At 41.4% G+C, this 12,210-nt stretch overlaps 1 protein-coding gene across 2 annotated transcripts in view; it reads right to left on the bottom strand.

The window, feature by feature from the left end:
- Positions 1-12,210, bottom strand: part of nudt14 (nudix (nucleoside diphosphate linked moiety X)-type motif 14) — a 59,108-nt gene that overhangs the window by 26,870 nt on the left and 20,028 nt on the right. For both annotated transcript variants that reach the window (XM_063001356.1, XM_063001355.1), the window contains exon 2: positions 3,785-3,828. In XM_063001356.1, coding sequence (XP_062857426.1) covers positions 3,785-3,828 — 44 coding nt within the window. The remainder of the gene's footprint in view (positions 1-3,784; positions 3,829-12,210) is intronic.

Below are 12,210 nucleotides of genomic sequence, written 5' to 3'. Positions count from 1 at the left end.
TTGTACGGCCCACGGCCAGCCCGCATGAAGTCAGTGGCAATTAAAAATCAGACATAAATAAATGTACATCACACATGCCATATAACAGGATTGTTTTTTTATTTTGATGGGAGAGCTATTTCTTTACATTTCCGCAAGTTTGGATTTATGTGTGTGTGAGACGAGTGTATCCAGCTTCACCGTAATGTGTCGGCGAACAGAACTGAGCGAGACTGACAGAGACGATAGAGTTTTTAACAAGACATGAACTTCAAAAGTCAGTAAGGATCACAATTTAAATCTAGGGTTTATATCACCGTTACGGTACTAAACACAGAGAAATACAAGAACTTGTACGATGCAGAGCGTCACATCTGAAGCTTCGCTAACTAAACAAAGCAACATGGATTTTTTATTACGTTTTGCACATCCAGGACTGGAGCAGTTAAGATCAGCTTTGTGATATCAAAATAGCAATATCACTTTGTGTAAAGTTAATGCACATTTTGTTCACTTTTGTTTTCAAGGAAGTTGATTAAATAGTGAAATAATGTTGATGTTTTTACTCATTTTACTGCTTTTCATTTTCAGATTGTAACATCTACTCTTAACAGTAACAGCTTATCAGAACTGTAAAATTTAGGCAATAAAAAGAAATCTTATTATTGAGCAGAATGAAATTCACCCTATTGGTCCGGCCCTCCACAACAGTAACAGTTTCTTATGTGGCCCCTTGGAAAATTTTATTGCCCACACCTGAATTAGTAGATGCTTTTATCCAAAGCAACATACAATTATCATTCATAACAATTTGAGCAATTGAGGGATAAGAACCTTGCCCAGGGGCACAACAGTGGCAACTTGGCGGTGGTGGGGCTTAAACCAGCAACTTTCTGATTACTAGTCAAGTACCTTAACCACTGAACTATCACTGAGCTTTACTGCCTAGTGTCTACAGACAATAGATTTTTATCACAAATTAGATTCCTTTCCACCCAGTTTAAACCACAAGTCAGATGTGTTTCCGCTAAAAATAAAAACCATGGAGGGAAATCACTGTTCCTAAATTTCATCTTTGTGTAGTCCATCACCGTCTGTGTAGCCAACATGACAATAAAACTGCATTTGTTTCTTTGTGATTGCTGCTGTGTATTTGCAGAAGTCTGTCACTGCAACAATAATGAGTTTCTCTTCCATCTCTAGTAGGACCTATTATCTAGGAACCAAAAATGGAGCATACTGATTTATGGTGGTGGATATAATGAGCATACCGCTCTGCTCAATGCTCAGTTCCTATTAGTAATTTGCATAAAGTTAAACTTTGCTTAACTTTTTCGTGTCGCCAATGTTCACTTATTTATTAGGATTTTAACGTCATGTTTTACACACTTTGGTTACATTTATTACAGAACAGGTAGATACTGGTTACACAAGATTCATCAGTTCAAGTTTTTAATGTCAAACACAGTTATTTCTCCAATTCAACTCACTTGCATGTCTTTGGACTGTGGGAGGAAACCGAAGCTCCCGGGGGGAAACCCACACTGACACAAAACGTATTAATTCAATTTATGAATTAACTGAATAACTAAGGGTGCAATTACTTTTTTACACAGGTCAAATTGTGTTGGATGACCTCTTTCCTTTAGTAACTAAAATGATCATTTAAGAACTGTATTTTGCAACAATTAAATGTGACACATAAAATAAATGACAAGCTATATATATTTTTAAGGTAGCATATCTGCTTTGTTGTTTGTTTATCAAGAGACGAGGCTTAGCCTAGTCAAAACCTTTATAAGATAGAGTAATTAATCACTCCCTGTAATAAGCCAGCGTCCCCTTTTCACTTTCTTTTAAACAGCTTTATTTGACAATACAACACGTCTATCAGCGCAGTATAGTTTTTCCACAGAAGAGCCTACGCAAACTTACGAAAAGCATGAATGAACCCATACGAGAAAATCTGGAAGACTGTGTTTGAGAACAACCTTCTAAAGCCCACCGGGGGTGCTCTGGGTGGAGTGGGCTTCTTTGCGGGAACCAGGCCCTCAGTTTTACTGCCTCAGGTTCACTGTTTAAAAGTTTATATCTTCTATAGGATTTAAAGCTTGCTCTTACCTAAAGTGCACTATCTGACTTCCTCTTGTAGCACAGAGGTGAGAGATCCCAGACCTTCTGTTTCTTATCTGTGCATTTTATAACCAATGATTTGCAAAAAAGCCATGATTTACATTGTAATGGTAAAAGGAACAGCTCTATAAATCAAACAAGATGGCTAAACAGGCTATGGAGCCAAGTAAAACCCCTTATTATCTAAAAGACATCAGCTAAAGATAGTCAGAGCATGATAGGAGGCATAACATGATAGGAACTCAAACTCTGCTGGCACTTACTGTAGGTGTTTGAGACTATAGCTGTTCTATTTTTTCCCCATGTTTTAAATCTTTTATATTTTAAATCCCTCTATCAGGAAACGGTTTTATATTTTGTCTTTATATGTTTGACTGGAGCACAATTTTCCTCCCAGCATTGACACTGAAGTTTCAACCCATTTATTTATTTATTTTATTTTATTTGAATTTAAACGTCATGTTTTACACTTTGGTTACATTCAAACCCCCTCCACAGACATAGCCAATCATGTCTGTATGTAGATGCCCCACTAGCCAATATCACTGCTGGGAATTTGAACCCTGGATCCCAATGGTAGTGGGCTAGCACAATTTTTTTTGCTGCACCACACAAGTGCCCTATTATTATTATTTGAACCCTGGATCGCAATGGTAGTGGGCTAGCACAATTTATTGCTGCACCACCCGAGTGCCCTGTTATTATTGTTATTATTATTATTCAAACCCTGGATCCCAATGGTAGTGGGCTAGATTACTTTACTGCGACACCACCCGAGTGCCCTATTATTATTATTATTATTATTATTATTCAAACCCCGGATCTCAACAGTAGTGGGTTAATGCAATTTACTGCTGCACCACCCAAGTACTCTATTATTATTATTATTATTATTCAAACCCTGCATCCCAATGGTAGGGGGCTAGTGCAATTTAGTACTACACCACCCGAGTGCCCTTGTATTTATTATTATTCAAACCCTGGATTTCAATGGTAGTGTGCTAGCACAATTTACTGCTACACCACCCAAGTGCCATATTATTATTAACATTTTATGGAATGAATTGGAACATCGCTTGCAAGCCAGACACTCTTCCAGTGCTTCACCTAACAAATTCCCACACTCACACTTTGAAAAGCCTTCCTAGAGAAGTGGAGACTACTTATGCTTCAAAACAGTGACCAGCTCTATATCGATGCCAATGGTTGTGGAATGGGTAATCAAACAAATTGTAGTAAATTTGTTTCTGTCTGCTGAATATGTGTTTGTAGCTGCTTTGGTTGGCTACATACACAGAAAAAATAGTTAATCCAATATAGTTCTTTTCATCACAGCTGCAATAGAAATCCAAAAGACTGATTTTTTACAGTCTGAAGAGTACTTAAACCTAAACACTACGCTGTAATGAGTAAGAAGGCATCAGTAAAAACGGCTCTCCTCACAACAGCACTTATAAATTTGTCAATACTTCAAAGTGTTTTTGGGCTAGACAGTAAACAAAGAGGGAGGCCCTGTCACTTGTTGGACGGTGGGATAAGCTTTCAAAGATGGGATTTAGAGATAATAAAGAGAGCTGAAAATACGCCACTAGGCCGACGCGCTTCAAACAAGACGTCTGTGTCACGTTTCAATCTTTGAAGTGTGCGGGATGATTTGTAGATGAATACTCACCTGTCATGAGTTTGCATGAAGTCCCACGACTTCTTTGTTCCATTCTGTAAAATAAAAGAGAAGCCTTCATGTAATGTTTTCTTTTACTCTGGATGCTTTGCTTTCTTCCCCAAAATAATGTAGGTTAAAGGTAAGAAAACAAAAAATAGTATCTTGCATTATGGTTCATTGTTCTTTACATGTAACAGTTGCACTGAGAGCCAAACAGACTTCATACATACATCAGTCGGAAAGGATTTTTTTTCTTTCGGCTGTATTTAGGGGTCGTCCAGCAGATCATTCTGACTTGAGATTGGCAATAAGAGTACACTGATAAGTGTATCAACCCACCATACCCAATCATGTCTGTGTAGATGCCGACCGGCTGGTAGCACCACTGAGATTCAAACCAGCAGTTTGTTTGTTTATTTATTAGGATTTTAATGTCATGTTTTATACACTTTGGTTACATTCATGACAGGAACGGTAGTTACTCATCACACAAAGTTCATCAGTTCACACAAGGTTATATCGAACACAGTCATGGACAATTTAGCATGCATGTCTTTGGACTGTGGGAGGAAACCGGAGCTCCCGGAGGAGACCCACGCAGACACGGGGAGAACATGCAAACTCCACACAGAAAGGATCTGGACCGCTTCACCTGGGGATCAGATGTTCTTGCTGTGAGGCGACAGTGCTACCCACTTAGCCACCGTGACGCCCCAAACCAGCAGTAGTGGGCTAGTGTGTTTTACTGCTGTAAAATCCAAGTGCCCATAAAGAACCACTGTTATAAATAAAGTCTTATATCAATAGAAACATTGTTTATTTTAATTTATTAGGATTTTAACGTCATGCTTTACACACACTTTGGTTACATTCATGACAGAACAGGTAGTTACTGGTTACACAAGATTCATCAGCTCAAGTTTAATAGCAAACACAGTCATGGACTATTTTGTATCTCCAGTTCACCTCACTTGCATGGCTTTGGACTGTTGGAGGAAACCGGAGCTCCCAGAGGAAACCCATGCAGACATGGGACAAACATGAAAACTTTACACAGAAAGGACCCAGACTGCTCCAACAGGCAATCAAATCCAGGATCTTCTTGCTGTGAGGCAACAGTTCTACCCACTGAGCCACTGTGCCATCCCAACAGAAACATTGCCAAAAAGGTTAATTAAAACTACTGCAGGGAAATTGTCTCCAATGTAACTTATATGTAGTGCTTATATGTGACCGCAGGGTCATAAGAGGACAAAACGTAATAACATGGTCATAAAAGAACGTAATTTATATACCTTACATTTAAATGATTGTAAAAACCTGAAACCAAATAGTTGTGGCTGAAATTACATTTCTTTTTACTGTTGGTCATCATCTTACTGTTGGTGTATACATGTCCTCAGACCTCAGTATAGATAGCTTTAGTCTAATAAAACCTACTTATCTGTACTGTACTTTAATTAAATGGAGTATTTTATCTCAAATATTAATACATTTGATGGCCAAAAGTATATCCACATCTCTCCTAATTACTGTTTCAGCCTCACTCACAGTCTTAAAGTGGGATGCCAAACACGATCGTAATCAACTGTCCACACACTTTTGGCCATACAGCTTAAAGTACATGTCAGGGCGGCACGGTGGCTAAGTGGGTAGCACTGTCGACTCATAGCAAGAAGGTCCTGGGATCGATCCCCGGGTGTCTGCGTGGGTTAACTCCGGGTGCTCCGGTTTCCTCCCACAGTCCAAAGACATGCAAGTGAGGTGAATTGGAGATACTAAATTGTCCATGACTGTGTTCGATATAACCTTGTGTGAACTGATGAATCTTGTGTAATGAGTAACTACCGTTCCTGTCATTAATGTAACCAAAGTGTAAAACATGACGTTAAAATCCCAATAACCAAACAAACATAAAGTACATGTCTGCTCATGGTGACCTTTACTATATGCAAACAAAGCTTTTTCATCCATCCTAGCTTAGCCTACAGCATAAACGCCAGGTAAGACTGAGTCAGTGTACATTCTCCTAGTAAATCAAACACTTACTCTCACTTTCTGTCTTACCCAATCACAATCCCTGGCATGATTCACTTCCCTAATGCCTTGAGATAGGGATTCTGCAAAACATGCAGCCCACAAGAGCAGACATGTAGGTACATCCTTCAACCTTTTGGTTTTGGGCTGATGTGCCACAAGTGTGTGGGAGGGTATTTATGGCCCGCAAAACCTGGCACAGTCGAAGCACAGAAAGAACTATTTGACATTTGTATTGAATGTAAATATACAAAGCTACAAAACATCACATTTTATTGTAGAGTGTAAAAATATACAGTGAGTGAAAACACGTAGGTATGTATGTATAAGCATGAGAAATATGCTTTGCAGTAACCAAACTCCACAAACTTAGATCACACTGGTCCAAAATTAGGCCTCAGACACAAAATAGCATGCCAGCTCGATACAGGCTAATCATTCTTCAGCTTGGAAGAAAAAAAAAAAACGACTAGGGGAAATCAACAAGGTAACAACAACAGAACATCTATCAAAACAAGCTCAACCATTAAAACCACACTGCATCTCTAGGACAACAGACATCTGCTTAAATTTGCAGCATCTCTTCATGGTCCGACAGCTTCTGCACAAACTATCCGATCAGATTCGCAGTTAATAAATAGCAAGCCTCCATTAAAGAAAACGCTCATGCTTAACCCGGAGCACTGGACTGAAACAGCGGAGTGGAGAAAGTGACTCTGCATGCCACTTTAGTCAGTGAAGCGCGTCCAGAGAGGCCCAAGAGGTCACGTTTGTTTGTGGCCGCAGCACTAATAATGGGGCTTTTTTGGCTCCGAAGCGGGTACTTTTGGTGGGACATTCTGCTTATACTGTATGTGTCAGCTGTAAACGGGTTCTTATTAGGCACAGTCATGGCCAGAGTCCTTCAGATGAAGTTTCAGTTCTACATGGGGGTAAAAGATTGTAGATTTTTTAATTTTTTAGAACAACAGGGGTCCATCCGTGACCAAATTTATTGCTACGGGTATAAGAAGCAACCAACTGCGTGTTGATACATGAATGTTACATCTACAGCAGGGGTGTCCAAACTTTTCTTGTTAGGGGCCAGATGGAGTAATGAATGAGCAAACATGGCCCACAGACTCCTTTGTAATAAAACAAATAAAAATATAATGTCATAAAACAACTAAAAGTACAGGTATTATTTAGGTGGTGGATCATTCTCAGCACTGCAGTGACACTGACATGGTGGTGGTATGTTAGTGTGTGTTGTGCTGGTATGAATGGATCAGACACAGCAGCGCTGCTGGAGTTTTTAAACACCGTGTCCACTCACTGTCCACTCTATTAGACACTCCTATCTAGTTGGTCCACTTTGTAGATGTAAAGTCAGAGACGATCACTCATCTATTGCTGCTGTTTGAGTTGGTCATCTTCTAGATCCTCATCAGTGGTCATAGGATGCTGCCCACGGGGAGCTGTTGGCTGAATATTTTTGGTTGGTGGACTATTCTCAGTCCAGCAGTGACAGTAAGGTGTTTAAAAACTCTGATCCATTCATACCAGCACAACACACACTAACACACCACCACCATGTCAGTGTCACTGCAGTGCTGAGAATGATCCACCACCCAAATAATACCTGCTCTGTAGTGGTCCTGACCATTGACAAAGCATGCAAAGAAACAGATGGACTACAGTCAGTAATTGTAGAACTACAAAGTGCTTCTATATGGTAAGTGGAGCTGATAAAATGGACAGAGAGTGTAGAAACAAGGAGGTGGTTTTAATGTTATGGCTGAATGGTGTATTTTGTATCTGATTATGCAGTATTTGTGTAAAAAAAAAACACACATTTAAAACAATTATCTGTAGCTTGTACATATTCATGAAATAGGTAAAAAGCCATTATTTGTTCACCCCATACAGATGAAGCACTGCTATGAATCAAGAAGTATAATAAATGCCTTTCGTATAAAGCACGCCTCCCTAATAGTTCAAAGTGATCCAAACATTTTTGTGTAGGCGTAAAATCCATCATCCTCTCCCATGGGGCAGGGTAAGCTGGGATAAAAACGTCCTATCAGTGGCAAGTGCTTACTTGAACGCATAGTTGAGGTGTAAACTGGCATGCTCACGTAGGGGGTGACGATACAGGGTGGGGGGTGTGCTTTAAAGGAGAGAATCTCTAGTTCTCGGGTCCATGTTACCGAGGGCTGATGCGTACAAGGAATACATGTTGCGTAATCATCCTGCACTTTTGTCTATGTTTGGTCTTGATTAAGCATCGATTAAGCAATGCTGAGGTTGAACAAAAAAGGATTGTATTACATTTAGCTTCCTGGATCAAATTCCAGAAAAGCAAAATATCATTTTCTATCTGCCCACACTATCGTGACAGCTGACCAGAGCGGCCTCGCTGCCGAAAAGTCCTGCAAGTTCATACAGCGCTGATACATCAGTAGCATGAGGGTGCGGTGCTGACACAACAAGCCCTGAAAATGCAAGTGTTGAACAGGCTGTCATCCAGCCGCTGGCTCTTACAGAAAAAGCAAAGCTGAGTGAGTCCTTCAGGCTTACAGAACAGTATAAAGAACCGTAAGTAGCTTTTGAACACACACACATAAACCCGGCAGACCTCAGGTCTATCGCCCTCCTATGTAATTACCTTCAGAAGATCTTGCTGCGTCATCGAACGATCTCAGAGTGGAACATGTACTTTCGCCCTGGGCTTTTGTAAAACAACTACTTTTGCCCCATCAAGCCAGAGCTACTGTGTCGAACATTCTCTTCTGATGGGTTCATCATGACTCGACTTGTTTTTATTTGGATGGATAGTAAAAGTTATAGAATAAGCACCTGTTAATGCCTAGTTCACTCTACACGATTTTTCCCTGGTTTTCACTCGCCGACATGTCGCTGCGAGATGCTTTCATGCTGTTTTTCAATGGTCAGCACTCTCCCAGGACCACCACAGAGCAAGTATTATTTGGGTGGTGGATCATTCTTAGCACTGCAGTGACACTGACATGGTGGTGGTGTGTTAGTGTGTGTTGTGCTGGTATGAGTGGATAAGACACAGCAATGCTGCTGGAGTTTATAAACACCTCACTGTCACTGCTGGACTGAGAATAGTCCACCAACAAAAAATATCCAGCCAACAGCGCCCCGTGGGCAGCGTCCTGTGACCACTGATGAAGGTCTAGAAGATGACCAACTCAAACAGCAGCAATAGATGAGTGATCGTCTCTGACTTTAGAAAGAAAGAAGAAAGATATCCTTTATTTGTCATATATATATATATACAGATGTACAGTACAATGAAATTCTTTCTTCGCATATCCCAGCTGGTGTTGGAAGCTGGGGTCAGAGCGCAGGGTCAGCCAACTTACGGTGTTCCTGGAGCAGACAGGGTTAAGGGCCTTGCTCAAGGACCCAACAGTGGCTACATAGCAGAGCCTGGATTGAACCGCCAATCTTCCGGTTGATAGCCCAAAGCCCTACCCACTAGGCTACCACAGGCCCTACAAGGTGGACCAAGGTGGACCAACTAGGTAGGAGTGTCTAATAGAGTGGACAGTGAGTGGACACGGTATTTAAAAACTCCAGCAGCGCTGCTGTGTCTGATCCATTCATACCAGCACAACACACACTAACACACCACCACCATGTCAGTGTCACTGCAGGGCTGAAAATGATCCACCACCTAAATAATACCTGCTCTGTGGTGGTCCTGTGGGGGTCCTGACCATTGAGGAACAGGGTGAAAGCAGGCTAAAAAGGTATGTAGAGAAACAGCTGGACTACAGTCAGTAATTGTAGAACTACAAAGTGCTTCTATATGGTAAGTGGAACTGATAAAATGGACAATGAGTGTAGAAACAAGGAGGTGGTTTTAATGTTATGGCTGACCAGTGTATTTTTCTTGAGCCTGGGAGCATTCAGCGAGCAATCAGCGAACCGCTCAGATTAAGTTGTTGAACAGTTCACACATAGCAATCAAGAGCTGATTTTCAAGCCCCGAACAAATGGCGATCTGCCTCCGAGCTGGCACATCTAGAGGCGACCTGTCGGTGAGCGAAAATCAGGGCAAAAATCCTGTAGTGTGAACTAGGCATTAACAGACTTCCGATACGACGCTCAGGCCGTGCAGAAGTAAAACATGCTAGCACACCAGAGCTGACATTTAGAATCTCAGCTTTGCTATCCGACAGGCTGAGCGGCTAAATGAACAACGATTGGCTGTTGTTCATACAGGGTGGGAGCCAGATGGGTATTCCTCATACCTGATGCATTTACAACCTCTGCTGGCTGATTGATGGCGCCTGCACAGAGACAAGGAATAATGCATTGATCAGGGTGTGGCTCTCCGTACACAAAGCTGATCCGCATATGAACTCACCTCGTGCAGGTAAAAAGACGCAGTCGGCTACTGCACACGTGTCGAAGGGGGTGTGTGTCAATCATGGCTCTCCTCAACCAGGGCAGATATCAACATCAGTAGAGAGGAAGCATAATGCAATTGGGTAATTGGATATGACAAGATTGGGAGGAAAATTGGGAAAAAAGGCTCCCAAATACAAGAGATCAAGTTGTGTAGTGTGAACTGTACAGTGATCTAAACACCTTGAAAGTTGTGTAGTGTAAACTTAGCATAAGACACACCATTTACAACACAATTACCACTGGATAACTGAATTTGACAGGTCTGGTGTGGAGGAACTTTAGTGGTCTGCACAATGCTACAACTTCGAGGCCACTGGCTTGATCTACCTGAGTCAATCCTGCTAGGGGTCACCACAGTGGATCATTCGCCTCAATCTTGCCCTGTCCTGAAGCACCTGCATTTGGACTTTGGAAAATATAAAGCATGTGGCTTACGATACAGATTACAGAGCTTAAAGGGGGACCCAGGACCACAAAACGAATGTGCCGGTCTGCCCCTGCTTCTTGCCATAAAGGCTCAACAGTGAATGGAGCTGGTAAACAGGCCTTGTTCTTTTGGGTGCTTAAAGTCTAATTACCACCAGCTTCCAGTTTATAATGCTGTGACCCCGGCAGCTGTCATGAATTCAATTGCCATCATGCTGCCGTTTATAATCGGGGTCTTTAATTCTCACCATGTGCTGTACAACTTCTCAGGATTTAAAACCCTTATCACACTCCCTCCCCACCAGGCAATCACACTCTGCCTGTATTACCAATGGGTATTCATAGGAAAAGAAAGATGCTAACTGGGTGTGTGGCTTAGCAGTGCAGGTGGCAATTAAACCCCTGTAGAGATTACACAAGAGAAAAGAGATGGAGGCAGCTAGCAGCGACTAGCAGTGAGTTTTAAGCACTGCAGTAATCAGGTAATAGAGAAACTCCAAGTATTATTTTAACAACAGGGATGAAATTTGTAAAGGTACTAGTTAAATTTGACTTGCCATTAGCAAGTTAGTAGCATTATTTTAATTAAAATAATTAATCCAAATAATATTCAAGATTGATTAAGTTAAAGTCATCTTTATTGTACACAGAAAATGTGATAAAAATAATGTAGTTTTTTTAAATGCATTTTCTCCCCATTTTCCTCCCAATTTAGCACACTCAGTTTTGTCTTCCACTGCTGAGAGATACCAGATTGCATCCGAGGAGAGCACGTCGCTGTACACGCCTCTTCTCGCCCCTGCATTCTGCACAGGCGTCTCTTCCACCAATCAGGGTCCTTACACAGCGTATGAAGACCCACCCACCCACACATAGTCCGGCCTCCACCCTGCAGATACGGTGGCCAATTAGTATCTGCTGCAGGCGCTGCCAATTATGCCCGCTAGATGGCGCCCAGCCAACCGGTGGCAACACTGAGTTTCGAACCGAGGAGTTCAGAAACTCTGTGCTGGTGTGCCAGTGGAATATCCCGCTGCGCCACCTGGGTGCCAAAATAATATAAGTTTAATTTTTTTAATTAAAAATCAAAACTATATTAGCACACTAGCCCACCAATGCTGGGATCTCGAGCTCTGGAATCCCAACTGTGCTATCAACCAGCCAGGCACCTACACAAGAAGACCAGGGTGAAAGCAGGCTAAAAAAAAGCATGAAGAAACAGATGGACTACAGTCAGTAATTGTAGAACTACAAAGTGCTTCTATATGGTAAGTGGAGCTGATAAAATGGACAGTGAGTGTAGAAACAAGAAGGTGGTTTTAATGTTAGGGCTGACCAGTGTATAACCTAATAAATACATGATTTAAAAAAAAGAAGGTTTTAAAAATCCTTACCCATTTTATTGTAAATACAATCACTGATGAAACTAAAAAATCAATTACTGATCCCTTCCAGCTGCTCCTGTAAGGGGTCACCACAGTGGATCATTTGATCATATTTGATTTGATACAGTTTTTCATGCTGGGTGCCCTTCCTGATCCAGCCTT

This window comes from Trichomycterus rosablanca, chromosome 9 (genome assembly GCF_030014385.1).
Source record: "Trichomycterus rosablanca isolate fTriRos1 chromosome 9, fTriRos1.hap1, whole genome shotgun sequence".
NCBI classification, from domain to species: domain Eukaryota; kingdom Metazoa; phylum Chordata; class Actinopteri; order Siluriformes; family Trichomycteridae; genus Trichomycterus; species Trichomycterus rosablanca.
The sequence above is the reverse complement of the archived record's forward strand: the minus strand, read 5'-3'. Positions and strand labels throughout refer to the sequence as shown.